This window comes from Eretmochelys imbricata, chromosome 15, assembly GCF_965152235.1.
Source record: "Eretmochelys imbricata isolate rEreImb1 chromosome 15, rEreImb1.hap1, whole genome shotgun sequence".
Lineage (NCBI taxonomy): Eukaryota > Metazoa > Chordata > Testudines > Cheloniidae > Eretmochelys > Eretmochelys imbricata.
In genome coordinates, this window is record NC_135586.1 from 8587719 (window position 1) to 8606169 (window position 18451).

General features: G+C 46.8%; 1 protein-coding gene across 2 annotated transcripts in view; it reads right to left on the bottom strand.

The window, feature by feature from the left end:
• The window catches only part of TESC (tescalcin), a 30400-nt gene extending 14388 nt beyond the window's left edge, over positions 1–16012 (bottom strand). For both annotated transcript variants that reach the window (XM_077834945.1, XM_077834944.1), the window contains exon 1: positions 15725–16012. In XM_077834945.1, the coding sequence (XP_077691071.1) occupies positions 15725–15782 (58 nt within the window). In that variant the 5' untranslated portion in view covers positions 15783–16012. The remainder of the gene's footprint in view (positions 1–15724) is intronic.
• Positions 16013–18451: the final 2439 nt, after the last annotated feature.

Consider the following 18451-nt stretch of genomic DNA (forward strand, 5'->3'; position numbering starts at 1 on the left):
GGCTCCCCTCCCACTGCAAGAGGAACTAGCCCTAATATCAACCTGCAATAAGCTGTGGCAAGACCAATCACTGATTTGTTGACTCCTTAATTTTGGTGGAAGTTATTTTCTTTTTGCTGATACCTTGCCAGAAACTCATGTTCATACTTACAGGACTCAAATCAGTCACGGGCTGGTACTTTTCAGACTTGCATCAATATTGACTATAGTAGTTATCAGCAGTGGGAAAAGCAGCCTTTGGCTTTGTTTGTGCAAGATATTAGCTCATGTCCATGTGCCCGCTGAGCATCACATTCTCTCTGACCCAGCCCCAGCGATGGGAGACATGGCATATCGAATCACATGGGATATGATAGAATACAGGCTTTCCACTAATGGGTCTTTCGCAGCAGGGCAGGTAATTCACAAGCACATTAAAAAATCATTGGCAGATCTATGATTTTAACTCCAGTTGCCGGAAGGTAACAGATCTGTACTGATATTTTTCTAACTTTTAAGTAACCGGCTTTGCTCCATTTTTGTTGTTGTTTTACAGCCTTGAAAGGGAAACCTCCCCAGTTCGCTGGCCTAAATATTTTACAGGTCCTGGGAAGCTCTCCGTGCTGTTTGCTGCAGCTTCTGTCTCTCCCTGTGCCTATTGCTGAACTGTTTTGTAACTTGGTGCAAATAGACTCATAGACTTTAAGGTCAGATGGGAACATCATGATCATCTAGGCTGACCTCCTGCCCATTGCAGGCCACAGAACCTCCCCCACCCACCCTGAAATAGACCCCATCACCTCTGGCTGAGTTACGGAAGTCCTCAAATCACGATTTAAAGACTCCAAGTTACAGAGAATCCACCATTTACACTAGTTTGAACCTACAAGTGATCCATGGCCCATGCTGCAGAGGAAGGTGAAACCTTCCCAGGGGCTCTGCCAATCTGACCTGGGGGAAAATTCCTTCTCGACCCCCAAATATGGTGATCATTTCGACCCTGAGCAGGTGGGCAAGAACCACCAGCCAGACACCAGAGAAAGAATTCTCTGTAGTGACTCGGAGCCCTTCCCCTTCTAGGGGGCCCATCGCCGGCCACTGGAGATATTTGCTGCTGGCAGTTGCAGATCGGCTACATGCCATTGTAGGCAGTCCCATCGTACCATCCCCTCCATAAACTTACCAAGCTCAGTCTTGAAGCCAATTAGGTTTGTTGCCCCCACTGCTCCCCTTGGAAGGCTGATACTTCCCTCAGTGACTCACAGTAGCTATCCTTACATCTGCTGCAGCAACAGCATGCTGTTGGGGATGGGACAATTACACTCTTTCCAGATGAGGAAGGATGCCACGATCACACACCTAAGACTAGCCATGGCTAGACCAGATCCACATCATCCCAATGGCTGACCTGAAAAGGATCCGATGTCTTGTAACATGATGAAAGGCATGAGGCTAAGAATGGGATGGCCACTAGCCACAGTTTAAAGCTCAGCCAAGCGTCAACAATGCAGCAAATCTCATCTTTAGGAAAAACATGTCTGAGCAAGAAGCCTAAAGTCCACTTCAGGGAGCATTCAGGTTCTTCTCTGAGTGGCTGCGGTCAAACATCAATTCCAGCTGGGTATAGACATCAGAGCTAGGCTTTGCCTCTCACCCAGACTACACTCAGAACCCACATCCAGGTGAGCACAGCCATCCAGCTCCTGTTCTCTGACTGCTTAAGGCTTCACGAGTGAGTCAATACCAGGTGGGCACAGAAATCCAGTGCACAGCATTTCTTTTTCCATCCCAAGTGTCTCAAGACTTCCCTTTTCTCACACTCACACACGGAGATGTAAATTCCATCAGCTAATGCTTTTCACTTTCACCAGGAACAGTTGCACCTGGCTTTTCCAGTCTGCCTGCAATGAAGTCTGGCAAATTCCCATGTGTGAGTGGTTCAATCTCTCATGCAATGGGGAAGGACCTTTGTTTAAAAAACTACTATTACAATAAAAGTTCTTACACGCCCAGACTGTCAGCTTCTGAACCCCCCAGTAACTGCTAACGTGTCTCCTTGCCCTTATCACTGGCTCCCGATTAGCCAAAAAAATGTGGTGGGGGTTGGCCAAGCTGTTTGGATGCTCAGGATCCTGCTGTATTTTGACTCTCTAGTCGCTTAAAATGGGACTCAACCTATTACTCTTACGTCTCCACTATAGCCATGTAGTGCTTTCAAAATCCTGCCGTGGTTTATGCTTTGCTGTTTTACTTCTGTTCATGGTTTTCACATAAATGGAAACTTTTTCTACACATTGCTTTCAAATCTTAGCGGTCAGCTGTTGACCTTTCACATTGACATCACCATTGCCATGGAAACAATGGGGCCAAGGAAGTCTTGCACATCTGGAACTTGGTTTTAAATCAAAGTCTTATAAACCTCAGGGAACGCACAAGCAGTAACAAAAATCCCATTTGGCAGCAAAATGGTCCTCTTCCTCCCCAGCCATCAGAGTGTTCAGAGCGCGTCTATGATTAGCATGGGAGGCCTTGGAAATGGCACACCTGGGTTCTGTTCCCAGTTGTGTCAGTGAATTTGGGCAAGTCACCACTTCTCTGTAATGTAGCTTTCCATGTATGTAAAATGGAGGTAGCCCCCCCTCCCCCCCCCCCCAGTGGGTTATGGAGCAATTTGAGATTCACAGACGGTGGGCACAGATGGCGTGCTACTATAGTGTACTAGGGACCACTAGTGATCATCAGGTAGCCATGTTACAGGCTAGTGAAGAGCTTGCACTGCTCTGTGGAGGGGGGAGGAGCTCTGAGTGCTGCAGCATGGGCTCACCTCTCCCTTCCAGGTGATTCACCTGCCCGTGGTACAAAACAAAAAGGGGAGGGGGTCTCTCTCAAAGCCAGGTCTTCCTCTCATGCCACCCCGGCAGCACAAGGCTGGGCACAGCTCTCCTCTCGAACAGGCAGGTGATCAGTTGCGATCGGACATTGTGTTCAAAAGAATCTCAGTCCTTTTCCATAAAGCAACAACACCTGCACAAGGGAACGAACGCCCCAGGAGAGACGCGCAGGGTCAACACTTCCCGCTCATATCCCTTGGAAATGACGTTAGCCTCTGATGTCCCAAGCCCTTGCCCACCTGCAGGCTTCCAGGCTATAGAGAAAGGCACTGGATTCATTGGGCTCTTTTCCAGGCTGCTGGTCTCTGTGCTGGTTGAGTCAGAGCCCCCCCACTCCTGGCCTCAGAGAGATTCTGAATACTGCTGCCATTTTGTTGGGGTCCCTTAAACAGCTGTGTCAGCCCCATGCACAACAATCACCTAGCCTACAACAAAGCCACCTCCCAGCTCCCCACCTCCAACCTGAAAGGACCTTCAGTGACTGAAGTCAGGCTGGAGTAGGTGCCCTGGTCCCTTCTCATGGTGGGGAGGGGCTGAGTTCCAATGGGACTTCTAGTGGCTCCAGGTCCACAGGTACCACTGGGGCCCAAGGCCACCCACCACGTGAGGAATTAGGGCCAGTATTTTAAAGGTATTTAGGTGCCTGAAGACACAGGTAGGCATCTAGGTGCTTTGGAAATCCCACAAGACATCTTCAGGCACCCAGACACCTTTAAACCACAGGCCTTTGGCTCTGAATACCAGCAGAGCTGCAGGGGCCCAGCTCCCTCCTGACAGAAGCAGGCACAGCTGCAGGGTGGCGTGATGCGATGGAGGGGAATAGCTCAGTGGTTTGAGCATTGGCCTGCTAAACCCAGGGTCCTGAGTTCAATCCTTGAGGGGGCCATTTAGGGATCTGGGGCAAAAATTGGCGATTGGCCCTGCTCTGAGCAGGGGGTTGGACTGGATGATCTCCTGGGATCCCTTCCAACCCTGATAGTCTGTGATTCGTCACTAAAACCGGGGGTTTCATTTCTTTCCTTATTTGGCTCCAGGAATCATAGACTATCAGGGTTGGAAGGGATCTCAGGAAAAAAAAGAGGGGGGAGGGATAGCTCAGTGGTTTGAGCATCGGCCTGCTAAACCCAGAGTTGTGAGTTCAATCCTTGAGGGGGCCATTTAGGGATCTAGGGCAAAAATTGGGGGTTGGTCCTGCTTTGAGCAGGGGGTTGTACTAGATGACCTCCTGAGGTCCCTTCCAACCCTGATAGTCTATGATTCTATGAATACAGTAGAGTTGTGTCTGTGTGTTTACACTGTGCTGACTTTGGCCCTAGGCATTATTTGAATTCCAGCGGCACCCAGGCCCAGTGCAATACAAACATGTCCCTGCCCCAGAGAGCTGACATTCTAGCTCTAGCTGTAGTCATGGGAATCCACTTCCCAGCAGGGTTCTCAGAGCTCGGGTTATACTGGGACTGGGTCAAACCTACACGTCCTTGGTGTCTAACTTAACTTTCACAGACTGCCCCCTCTCCACCCTCTCTGCTCACGCACACATGTAAACAGCCAGCGAAGGAAAAATAATCCAGGGTGATGACCCTTTTAGAGAGGCCAAGATTTGTTTTAAACACACTTCTGCCTCAGTCTGTGCTGCACCAGCCACCACCCCAACTTATTTATCTCAGCCGATAAGCCTCCCTTCAGAGCCCTCCCCTCCCTTTCTGCCTCCTGCTGCTCCCAGCCGAAGCCTTCTCCCTAGCCCACAGCAGCTGCCGGGACGCTCCAAATGATCGAGAGAAGGCAGCTCCTGCAAGGCAGTAACACTGCTCCAGGAGTAGCTGCTATACAGGGCTTAAGGCAATGCCGATAACTTGCCTCTCGCTGTCCCACACAGCTTGCACTCTGAAGGGAGCCAGTTTCTGATCATACACAGCTCCTGAGTGACCCAGGAAAGCGGTACGGTCTCGCTTGAACTTGGGTCTCCCACAGGCAAGCACAGAGTCTACCCCAGATGACGGGGGCTGGCTATGTGGTACTTTAAATGTGTCTCAGCCCTGGAAAATGACTCTAATAACAATGATAAGACCCAGTCTTACACAGAGTTTTCCATCAGTAAGTCTCCAAGTGTTTTATAAAGGAGGTCAGTATGATCAACACCATTTTACAGTTGGGAAACTGAGGCACAGAAGGGTGAGGTGACTTGCCCAAGGTCACCCAGCAGGCCAGTAGCAGAGCCAGGAATAGCACCCAGGTCCAGCAATTTATCCAGTAAGCCACACTCTCTCTTCTTAACAACTAGCATCTTCTGGTTCCCTAGCCAACATTCACTGACATCAGCTCAAACCTGCTCTGTTTGCAAGCAAACAGCTGCGGGGGGTTTTGTTTTCTTCTTAGCTGCCAGCCCCCCAGCTTCACCTCGCAGGGCTCCATTAGCAGGCTGAGGGCTTGTGCAGCTGTCACTGGGCCTAATCTGACCAGCCGCTTGACTTTCACCTAGCTTGTCTGTCAGAGCCCAGGTTGAGTTCACCAGGCCTGTAGTCAGAAAAACATCTTGTGACTTGCAAACTGAGTAGACTGGATCTGGATTCATTGAGCCACAGTGAATATGAAATTCCTCCTTGCCATTTACACAGAGGCCAAGATCAAAGGTACGTAGGCACCCACTGAAATCAACAGGAATTTGGTGCCTAAATACCTTTGAAGATCTGGGCCAGAGCTACATTTTTTTTTTGGAGGAGGTGGGAAGAAGCCCCCTCCAGTCCATTCCTGGCTAGCTGGGTTTGGGACAGAAGTTACTCACCAGCTGATGGTTATGGGCTCCTGGCTTTCCAGACGGGACTGTTCACAGCAAAGGAGCACAGTTATGCCAAAGGCTCCAATCTGCACTCCAGTCTGATCTCAGCCCTGCTGCGTTACAGAGGCTCAGGATATAGGATTCTGCTCTGGAAACAGCATCAGAAATGGTGCCAGAACTTCAATGGAGTTGGTTTCTCTTATCCAAGCACGGCAGGAATAATTGGGGTTATGTTGGGTCAAGTGTCTTCGATGGAGATATCCCAGAACAAAGACCGATGGGGACTAGATAATTAAAAGTGACCAGGCTGGATTGTTTTTTATTGTAACTGTAGTCCATATGAAAATGCAGATCTTCAACTTGAACTAGCCCCCTCCCTAACCTCCCTCCCGTTTTAGAGCACTACTGCCTCTGCAGCAGAGACTTCTAGACCTTGTTCTGGAACAAGATGTGGCTGGAGAAGTTTGATACTAAGGAGGCAGGCATCCATCCAGTACAGTGACTTGACTGAAGTGCCTAGATACCACAATGATGGCCAGTTTAGAAAGGCCACAGCGATAAAATGGGGCCTTGTAGCAGAGTGCCTGATACCAAAGGTGCATTGTAAATCTGGGGGCTTGAGTTCTGATCTAGCTGAATAAGCTGGTTCCTGGGCGCCATCATGTGACACCCCCTTGCCTCCCACTGGCTCTCCACGTTCCCCTGGCTGCTTGGATGTGCCCTGTACAGGAGGGGAACCTAAGCTGTATCATTTCATTATTTTTATGCACGTGAGAGAGAGGAATCCGGGCTGAGGCTGAGGGCAGTTTTATTGTTGCCCAAGTGACTGTTAGTACCAGCGAAAGGTGCTGGATTGACAGTTTATCCCAGAAGCACATCTACACAAACCCAGGGACAGCGCAGGTTTCTTCTGTCCGCTCTGCTGCCCATGTGTCTGTTGTGACAGCTAGTTTGGTCCGATGAACACCTGTGCGCTGGAAACAGGCTTGAGATCATCAACTCATTTCACCAATGCCACCAAACAGACAGCTGGTGATGTTTCTCCCCACCTGGGCAGGGTAAGCATTTAACTTCTCAGGTGGTTAATTTGATATTTTGGCTCAGGTGGCCAGCATGAGTCACAGTCTCATAAGCACACAACACTCTGTCTTTAAACGATCAGATTTCTCCTCCAGCCAAAGCCAGGTTGTAAATGCAGCCTCACTCCCTTTCCGTGTGGAAAGCTGCGATGTCTAGTGCGTTGCCAGAGTTCTACGCTGCACAGCACTGACCGCTTAGGCCTTGCAGCCCTGCCCTAAAGGAGCGGAGGCAAAAGGAGGGCGTTTTTGCCTTTAAAGATGGGGATTGTAAACAAATGCTAGTTTGTGTGCCTGTCACCTGCTCCTTAAGAGCTTGATCCTTCGGCCTTTGAAGTCTACAGCAAAACTCCTTGTAGATCACAATAGAAAAAGTGTCTGGGCCCAAAGGTATCGTGGGTTGTCACGGACTCCCTGGGCGATGCTCTGGAACTGCTCCCCATGAAGCCAGTCAGGACTCTGGGGCAGTCGCCTTCCTGTGAGCAGCCTGTCTGCAGGACACAAAGCTCACACAGCTTCCACCTTCCTGGGTCTGACCTCGGAGCATTCAGCATCCTTTGCCCCTCTGTGCGCTTCCCACAGCGAGTCCGCTCAGGCAGAGCTCCTGGGGAAGCCAGAGGGTCCTGCACCCCAACTTCACAGTCAGACGTGACTCTCAGCCAGCCAGTAAAACAGAGGTTTGTTAGACGACAGGAACATGGTCTAAAACAGACCTTGTAGGTGCAAAGAACAGGACCCCCTGAGCTGGGTCCATTTTAGGGGGCAGTGAGCCAGACAGCCACGTCTGCCCTTCACTCCGTGTCTCCAGCCAGCCCCAAACTTAAACTCCCTCCAGCCCATCCTCCTCTGGGCTTTGTCCCTTTGCCGGGCTAGGAGGTCACCTGATTCCTTTGTTCTCCAACCTTTAGCTCTCACCTTGCAGGGGGGAAGGGTCCAGGCCATCAGTTGCCAGGAAAGAGGGTGTCGGCCATTCTCTGTGTCCAGACCCCTGCACACACCTGCCCTTTAGGGCTCTGCAATGATCTTACACCCTTATCCCACCTCCTAGATACTTAAGAACTGCATAGGGGAAACTGAGGCACCCCCACAATAGTCAGAGGAAACATTAAGAACAGTCCCACTTCGTTACATGGGTGAAGTCAACTCTTTTGTTGGGCAGTGGTATTAATGCATGCTCTCTGTCCTATTCAGACTTCTGCTTTGGAGGGTGAAGGGCTGAGCAGACTATCAGGGACAGTCACATGCCAGTTCATGGGAGTCAGAGACCTGCTGAGTCATCTGGAACATCCTCCAGCTGAAGCAGGATGGTTCCCTAGGGCATTTACAGAAGTGCTTCTCTAGTCCAGTTGCAAACAGCTCCAATGATGTGGCTTTCACCCCTTCCCTTGGGAGACTCTCGTGGTCTGACAGCTGCATCGTTAGGAAATACTTCCAGGTATCATCCTAAAATAGTCTTGGTTTGAATTGAGGCCTTTCCCCCCTGTGTAATCTCTGCCCCACCTTGGCATTCACACCCTTTAATACTTCTGGACAATTGTCACATTCACCCCACAGTTGTCACTGATTTAACTCTCTCCTCAACTCCATCCTTCCAGCCCCAGATAGATGGAAATGATAAGCTCTGTGATGTGGTCTGTTCTTTCTAATGACTGGTTAATTCATCAACGCACAACCCTCTGCAGACACCAAACAGGTACCCAATGCGTGGCTGAGAGCAGCATGTCCAACAGTTCCATCTACGACACCAGAGTCTCTCTCCTCCCTGGGAACTGGAGCCCAGACAGGCAGTGTTGTATTAGCTACTGTATTTAGCCTGTCTGGGACTGGCTTCCACCGAGGCTAAGGAGCGATAGGACGATACCTCCAGCTACCCTCTGCTCAGATACACAAGCATCTCAGTTTGCAAGTGAACTGTTTTTAAAAAAAACAACAACATTGGATTTGGGAGCCTTTAAAACACCTCCCTGTTCTCCTCTCCCTCCCCTTCTCGACCCATGACCCTGCCTCACTGAGAATGGATTAAGGCAGCAGGAGGCCCCCCCCCCCCACAATGAAGACATGACACTGCGGGGCTCCCTGTGCGGGTTGGCCATGTCCCTACGCACATCACAGCAACCCCCTGCCTGGCAGAGGAAAGCTAGACGCCATCGCCTTTAGTCTCGGTGCTGCTACACTATCACCTGGAAGAGCAACAGGGGCTCCCTAGACCCGTATCTTGGGCTCAGCACTCTGCCTGCACAGAGAGCCTGACCTCGGCTTCCACTGGGAATTTGGGCACTGACCATAATGAGAGCCCAAGCTGGCCCTTGGAGAGCTCAGATCACCCTGCGCCCATGAGGTAGTTACTTGTGCTGCCTCTCAGCCACTAGCTCAACCTCAGCAATGACATTGCCAAGTAAGTTCTTCCCAGTAGCAACCATTTCAGGGTCCGTGTTCGTCTTGAGCCCACAGGGAGGGGCAGATCGACCTCTATAAAAACTCCACAAGAGACCATGCTCTGCAATATTTCTCTTCTGTCTCCAGTACTACGTCCGGCCCTGTTCCATTGTGAACTGTATCAAGATGGAATCCAGCCCACTGATCCTTTTCCAATCATTTGTTTTGACTTTTTTTTAAATTATTGATTTAAAATGAAATATTCCCTCATTCCGCAAATGTCCCTTCCTGCTTTGGTGCGACTGAGGCTTGAATCAGACGTGCACGCAGACAGTGAGAAGAACCATAGGCTCCAGCCTCTCGCTCTCTCAAATGTTAATCTAATAGATGAAGAGGGGAAGAGTTATCAACCAGGCCAACATACCCACCGGTCTGCAAGCACAGACACTTCAAATGCAGCCAAATTAGCCCTTCATTAAAGCCCATCACTACATGAGACTTCTCAAACACAATGAGCACGCTCAGATTCACAGCAGAATGCAGTCTACGCAGGAGACTCAATATAGGATCTCACTGGAATGTGGCTGGGAACTTTTGATTTTAAAGGCATGTAATGGATGCTTCTGGCATTCCAAAGTCACTCACTGTAGCCCAACAAGAGGCTCTGATAAGGTAGGAGCCACTGTACATACCCCAATCCTCTTAGGGCCACGTGACTGCAACAGGAAAGGAATTGGCCGTAAATAACTCCATATCAGACTGGCCTGACACAAGCTGCCTTTAGTTTTTTAAAATAAAGGCTGGCTCTTTGCATTGTTATTTGGTTTAGAGCAGCTTCTAGGAGCCTCAGTCAAGCTCAGGGGTCCATTGTGCTAGGCACTGTACAGATGCACCATATTAGCCAACCCCTGCCCCATTCTAGAGAGATGGGACAGACAGAGTGGGAGGGGAAAGAGAAGCAAAGAGGGGAGAGGTGATTTGCCCAAGGTCATGCAGCAGTTCTGTGGCAGAGTCAGGAATAGAAACTAGGTCTCCCAGGCCCCAAGTCACTAGACCATGCTTCCTCTCCCTTTTGTCTGTTTACAGCCCTTACTTGTTGCAGTATAAAGCAGACATGACAACAAGCTCTTCAGGGCAAGTGCAATGTCTTCATTTGTCCCTGTGAAGCATCAATCACACTTCAGCATGCTCAGAAATCAGTCAATGCCTACAGTTACTCCTGGGCTTGCTGCAACCTCTCCCCTTATCGAGCATAGGTCCGAATGTGACGTTGCACTCTATATGATTTTATAAAAATATGCTAATAAAAGTGTGAATATAACGTAACTGGAATATGCTTCATGCAAAAGGTCTCTTGTAAGGTATCATTACAAAGCTTGTAATCTACTGAGTGTAGTCATCCTATTTGTATAAATGTATCACTCTTGTATCTGAAACTAGAAATATAACTCTGAGGTCCTATTGTAGTTATGCAAAGTGTGGGCCATTAATGATGGTTTAGAATCTTAATGGCTCCCATTAACCAGGACAGTTACCTGTAGATGGCTCTGTTTCACTGGTAAGTCTTCCTGTGGTCTGGCAAGTGGGTAATGAAGTCTTACAGTGACATGTGATCATGTCACCTGAACTGGAATCCATCTTCAACCTGGTGCTTTTCCAGTGAGAAGGAGGGTTGGGGAACCCAGAGGGACAAAGGTTTCCCACCTTATGCAAAAGATATATATGTGGGTGGAACAGAACAAAAGGGGGCGGCCATCATGAGAAATCCCCTAGCTACCACCTGAGCTGGAACAAGGGCTGTACCAGGGGAAAGGATTCGGCCCAGACTAGGAAGGCATCCAGTCTGTGAAAGAAACTTATTGAAACATCTCGGAGGGTGAGATTTTATCTGTATTCAGTTTTATTACCGTACTAGACTTAGACTTGCGTGTTTTATTTTATTTTGCTTGGTAATTCACTTTGTTCTGTCTGTTACTACTTGGAACCACTTAAATCCTACCTTCTGTATTTAATAAAAATCACTTTTTATTTATTAATTAACCCAGAGTATGTATTAATAACTGGGGGACGGGGGGACAGCTGTGCATCTCTATCTATCAGTGTTATAGAGGGCGAAAAATTTATGAGTTTACCCTGTATAAGCTTTGTACAGTGTAAAACCGATTTATTTGGGGTTTGGATCCCATTGGGAGTTGGTCATCTGAGTGTTAAAGACAGGAACACTTCTTAAGCTGCTTTCAGTTTAAGCTTACAGCTGTTAGGGGACGGGGGTTCAGACCTGGGTCTGGCTTTGCAGCAGGCTACCGGGTCTGGCTCAAACCAGGCAGGGCGCTGGAGTCCCAAGATGGGAGGGCAGGGAAAGCAGGGGCAGAAGTAGTCTTGGCACATCAGTTGGCAGCCCCAAGGGGGTTTCTATGATCCAGCCCATCACACCCATCTATTCACATGACCAGACTAGGCATGCAAGAGCCTTCTCCTCCGCAGCTCCTTACACCTGGAACAGCTGCCCTGCTTCTCTCTACCGCATTGATTCTCCTTCTCATTGCAAATCTCAGCTGGCCAGAATAATCTTTTCTTCCTTGTCTGGACCATTGCATCCCCTATGTCATTACATATTATTCAATTCTGTCATTGTATTAATGCCATAAAGCATCTTATGATGCAATTTGTATGAAAGACACTTTGCAAAATTAAGTAGTATGGAAGATTTAGGATCTAATGATTTGTCGATCCAAACATCAACCTCCTAGAAATAGATTGATAGGGAACATATTTCTGATGCTGAAACTAATTAATTGCTGCTTAACTTCTGGTTGCAGTAGCATTTACAATCTTTCATCCAAAGTATTTGAACATTGCACTTGAATGCATTTTCAGAGGGTTAAAGTTGTTTAGGTTTCTATTTGTGTTGAAGCTTATCTTTGTGTGTGTGTTTGCATGCATAATTAATCCCTAGGGCATACCGAGTCTTATTAACATTGTGATAAGACCTCTATAAAGGCTATGAGGATAGTTTTATGGTGAGTATTTCTCAGCTCATCCCAATACATTATTTATTATTTGTATTGTGGTAGCATCTAGGAATCCTAGTCATGGACCACGACCCCATTGTGCTAGGCGCTGTACAAACTGCCCCACACGTGGTCTATCTTTGAAATTATACATTGAAAAACATTATAACTCAAGAACAAAACCAAAGGACAGCTTAGCAAAGCCAAGAACTCATCTATGAGTGTTTCAAATTGTGGGCAACTTGTTTCAGAACAAAGTAGTGATTCCTTTTGTAACATCTATGTGAAATTGATGCTGTGCAGCTCTTATTAACTCCCACTTGGACCCGGAAGGATTACAAAGGAAGGAAAATAACCTCATACACTCCCCAGCTCTACTTTACGGAATGAATCAGACCAACAAACATAGATGGTAACCTGCTGCTTGCAATCAGTTCCTTTATTGCACCTAGCCATGCATCCTCAATTCCTGCTGGCAGCTTTATTCAACTGCAGCATGGATGAGCGAAGCAGGTTTCAACTGCCAAAGGAGAAAATCGCAGTGACATCAAAAACCCGCACAATTCACTCACTTAAAACAAAAACCAAAATGAAAAAGCCTTTCCTGGCACAGGGCTACCCCTGCAGAACACCCCCAGAAATGGATCAACAGGAGACTGCATGATTTCAGGATGAAAACATCATATAGCTCAAGTCTCAGCTGCTTCCCAGCTATAAAGGGCAAGTTCATTTCTTCGATGTACGCTCCCTGCCCCAACAGGTAGTTTGGGAGCACTGACGTATTTTCTTTTGTCGATGCACCAAATCAGAGTAAAATTTATTCATCTCCTAACCAGGTCCCTCTTATGCAACTGGTTATCTTCCTAGCTATAAGTTGTAAATTTAATAGCGTAACCATCTAGGTGAGAATCTGGAGAATTGTCCGTTTAAATTATTCCATGTTCATTTGATTTTAATTAATTGGCCCTGTGTGGTTCTACTTAATTTGCTGTTTCTGCCTTGATTGCAACAGACAGGCTCATTTTTTGTAAACAAAATGCTTCATCTCATGGTGAGTTATTACCATTTCTTGGCTGTGGTGTGTGTTTTATTTCTATTTAAGGACATTTTGCATTAAAAAAAATTCTAATAATGTCTAAGAGCACAAGTAGTGAACTAAGGGCAAAACTGCAACTTTTAAAAGCACAGAAACACAAAAAGCATCTGAATCTAGAAAACATCTGTTATGTTAACTTTCCCCAAATGTATTCATTACAAAATGCATGTATGCGCTTTTATATATTAATATTACACACACACACACACACACACACACACTTTTTAAAATGAAACATGATCAAACTAAGAATCCAGATCTCAACCTTGCAGTGTGCAGAATCTGAATCCGGATCCAAAGGTCACAGTTTGTCCCTCTATAAAAAGGTCCAAAATGGAACTCCTGAGTTTTGGGTGAGGGGGATGAAACTGAGAACTGAATTTTGAATCTCCCGAACGCAGATTGTTTAGATCTGGTTTCTGATCAGGTCAATAGCTAGCACGTACGTGCTACCCCATGAATTGTCTTTTGGGATTGTTATATTAAACTTATGAATAGTTTATGTGTGACTGTGTTTTACTCGATTGGGGAAGATTACCACAGTTCCTATGGGAATCAAAAACAGTGGGGGGTGATTACCCCTGAGATTGAACAACCCCAGAGTGATACTCCCACGCAAGGCTCAGGCTGGGTTTTCCAAAGACTAGGAAACAAAGAAAGGGCTTTTGGTATAATGGGATGGGCTTGAACTGACTGGTAGTCTTCCTTTTGACTCAACAAACTGATAGGATCTTAGGGGACCTCCACCCTTGTTGAAGAAAGACTGACCTCTCCCCTTGTGTTAGAATTAGGAAAAGCTTACCAGAGCTCACACCCAAGTGTGTAGGAACTTTTGTTGTTTTTAATATATTTTCTCTATTCTTTGGACAAAAGCTTTACCAATTCCTAGAGCAGATCTTTTACAAAAACATCCAGGCTTGCTTTAAATGGTATCAGTGATGGAAACGCTGCTACGACCCAGGATAAATTGTTCCAATGGTTAATTACTCTCACCATTAAAATGTGCACCTTATTTACAGTCTGAATTTGTCTGGCTTCAACTTCCAGCCATTGGATTGTGTTATACCTTCCTCTGCTAGACTGAAGAGTCCATTGTTAAATATTTGTTCCCATGTAGATAGATACAGACTGTAATCGAGTCATCCCTTAACCTTCTCTTTGTTAAGCTAAACAGATTGAGCTCTTTGAGTCTATCGCTATGAGGCAGGTTTTCTAATCCTTTAATCATTCTCATGGCTCTTCTCTGAACCCTCTCCAATTTATCAGACATCCTTCTTGAATTGTGGGCATCAGAACTGGACCCAGGATTCCAGCAACGGTCTCATCAGTGCCAGACACAAATGTAAAATAACCTCTCGGCTCCTATTCAAGATTCCTCTCTTTATGCATCCCAGGATGGCATTAGCTCTTTTAGCCATATCTTTGCAGTGAGGAGTTCATGTTCAGCTGATTATCCACCACAACCCCTAACTCTTTTTCAGAGTCCCTGCTCCCCAAGATACAGGTCCCCATCATATCAGTGTGGCCTACATGCTTTGTTCCTAGATGTACACATTTACATATCGCCCTACTAAAATGTATACTGTTTGCTTGTGCACAGCTCACCAAGCGATCCCTGAACCAGTGACCTGTCCTCTTCATTTTGTTACCACTACCCCAATTTTTGTGGCATCTACAAACTTTATCAGTGATGACTTCAGGTTTTTCTTCCGGGTCGTTGATAAAAACCGTTAAACAGCATGGGGCCAAGAACCAGTTCCTGCAGGACCCCATGTTCCAGTGTTCCCACCATTAACATGGCAAAGGAGAGCAATGCAGAAATTACACATTCCCAAGGCGTTTCCGCTTCTGCTTTCAGATGTGTCTCACTGGCTATCAGAATAATGGTGCAATCAATGTGCGGCTATAGCAGCTCCCATTTACTCGTCACCTAAGGAGCTCAGCGCAGTTTATGAACATTAATTATCAGAGTTTCAGCACTCCTGGAAGATTGGTATTATCTCCATTCTATAGCCAGGGATGTCAAGGCACAGAGAGGTTGAAGGACCAGCAGTTGTTATTAAAACACTGCAAGTTTGTACATTCAATGTCTCAGCTCTTAGCACTCCTAGTGAATCCATCCGTCAAACAATCAGCAGCTAGATAGACTCAAAACTAACTCACCCCTTAAAAGAGCTGCGTAGCAAGCAAGAGCAGAGGAAACATGATTTGTGTTTTGAGTTCACTTACACAACCTTCCTGCCCAAACCAGCACTGTCATTTTGCTGTCATCACTTGTCTAGTTTCGAAAGCCACTGCAAATTGCAACAACATAGAGCAACCTAAAGTCCCGAGTCACTTATGCAGTTAAACCACATTCTTCACAAGTTCCATGCTTAGTGAACCTTGCCGGAACAGCTGTTTATTGGAGACGCATTAGACAAGAAAGAGACCTTGCCAGAGCCACTTTAAAGCCATTAGCAATGATTAAAAATAATACACTGGAAATAAAGAAGCTAAAAACACAGAGCAGTACTCACAGCCAGTCTTGTCAGCAAGTTCTTGAATCTCTTCTGGCATAGAGTGGGAGGAACCCATCCCTTTAAATGTATAAAGTAATAAAATGAACCAGCTTAAGTTAAATCCAGTTAATCCAAGCTAGGGTCAGGGGCAGGGATGACTATTAAAGAGCGGTGGTGGTGGGAGGAAGTTGTTTGCCCAAAACAAGTAAAATAATAACCATTCAAAGCGAGCAGAGCAGGAAGCAGCCCTGCAAAGGGAGGGTTTTAAGGTGCTGGCTGACAGTAGTGCCAGCCGGACGAACGCACAGTGCATCAGTTTAAATCTTGAGGAAGCGTGAGGCACTAATTATAATACAGTGCTACATACATAGAAAGAGAGATCCAGGCTTCCTCAGGGTCCAAGAGCCTGCCAAGTTTGAGAGATACCTGGTTTAGGACAGCAGGGTGCTCTTCTGTTGTTAACACACTATATCACTTGGGAATAGAAATCCACAATGCGGCCTATTATTTCTGCATTGATTGCTGCAGGAGCAGGAACTATAGTAACAAGAAAAGTTTATTACTCTGCCTTCACCCTTGTGGCAAGACACTATTGCAGGGAGGCTGTGGACTGCTCACATTTATTACCACTGCTTGGCACTTATGTCGCATCCAATGACCTCAAAGCAGTTAAATTAAGCAAGCCTCACCACACGCCAGTGGGACAGGTGTATTGTTCCTATTTCCCTTTTACACAGGGGTAAACTGAGGCATAGAGTCCATAGTAGTCAGATTTACCTCTCCGTTGTGGTTCTAACCATAAGGCAACCTTTCTTAAGGCAAAGAAGCTTTCCTGTTCTGAAGTCAGTCGTTCCTAAGGATTAAAAAGGTGCATTACACCAACATGGATCCAAACTTCTCCGTTTGCAAGAGAAGGAGAGGAAAAAGATTTTGCTCTCTTAGTACTTCTCACTGTTTCTCTGCCAGCCCCTGGCTCCTTAATAAATATGTCACGGTGGGTGTAGATGTCGCCAAGATTTGGATAGGAAGGGTACCATTCTTGGCCACCAGGGCGATAGCCACACTAGAGGGAATTCTTAAACTACCATTGTCAAGTTTCAGTGTTAACAGCTGTGATAATCTGTCTTTGCACAACCTGACACAGCCCATATTAATTCTGTCAGAGATCATGAGCACTCTATAAATCTGTGTCAAACGGCAAATTCCGTTTTTTTAACATGAGCTTTCTCTGTGGTCTTTTTACCTCCATGTTGGACTGGCATTCCCAGGGGGCAGTGACACAGGGCTTATAATGGAAGGCTGTTAAAACTCGTTTGGTCTTCGATCCACAAGGATGCACCTTTGGACAAAGAGTTGGCTACTGCCCAGAGAAACCAGGCTGGTCAATAAGCAGGGATCATGTAGTGGGGGACTTCGATCAGGAGGCTGATCGGGGATCACCTAAGAGGACTATTTTAAAAAAAGTTTCCCACTGGGCCACTGGCCATTTTGGAGAGTGAGAAAAGAGACCAGAAGCCTGAAAACAGAAGAGAGAGAAGACACCATGTGCAGAAGGTGAGGAAAGATACTGATGTCCTTAGAAGATACTGACCTGAAGAATGTCCAGAGTGGTGAGGAAACTGAGGCAGGGAAGGGTGTGTCGGTGTTTTATTGTTTTGTCTGGACCTGTATCTCTCTTGTGCTGTCTAAAGTAAAAAGTAATGATTTAGAATTCCTTCTGCAAAACCTGTGTACTATGTGCTCCAATTATTTCGTGTCCCGGGAAAGGTAAACTGTAATCCAGAGCGCCCACAAGGTTGGAGCTTAGGGGAAGGGGATATTTAAGCAACTGGAGTGTCGTGGGGGTCAGCACTGGTCCTAGGGGCCGCAGCAGCTGGACTGTGGGGTTGTAGTTGTCAGAAAGGGGGTGCTAGACAGACGAGCCATGCCCCAAGAGAGTGTGTGTTGAGACCAGAGGCAGGGCTTGGGCTCCGCTCAGCCTCCGGAAGGTTAGATGAATAGAGGCCCAGCTTGTGAGACCCAAACACAATAGCTTGGTGAGCGTCCAGCCAGAATATGACAATACCCCAGAGAGATAAACAAGAGGCAGTTTACCCTGCTCAGAGCTACTGGTTCAGGCTGCCTTAAGAGGACAGCACTGCATTGGTGTGCATGCCTTTGGTGGTTTCACACTTCTCTTCACAGCTGCCACCCTGTAGAAACTTCTTTTTTTCTTTCAATGAAAAGGGAGATTCTGAAGCATAAGACAACAGTTACCAGGAAAAAGGTACCAAGTTCCCACAGACTGGCCCACTTCAACCCCAGGCTGGAAAATTCAGAGGGAAAAAAGACTTGAGGCCTGATTCTCCTTTACGCGAAGTCTCCTTTGCATCGCTGTAAAGGGTCCGCCGCAGCACTAGGCAGTCTCAGTGTAAATGAGAATCAGCTCCTTTGTCGTTTCCTGGGCGATTATGTGTAAGATGAGGCGTGGCCAGATTCTGGGTGCCGTTCTATCGTACTCCTCACCCTCTGTGATCTCAAGGCCTACATATCTGCTCTTGAAAACCACAGAAATTAAAGGGAAGAGCCATGAGATAAAGGCAAATTAAGCCACCCAAGTCACACACCTGTCTCAGCAGTTGCTATGCTCCTCTAAGATGATCCCATTGATTGGTTGGACTTTTGCCTGTGTGTTGTCTATTAGATAGGGTTTCTTTCAGTGAGAGCCTTAAGCTCTGGGCTGCTCTGTTTTATGAAGAACCTTTT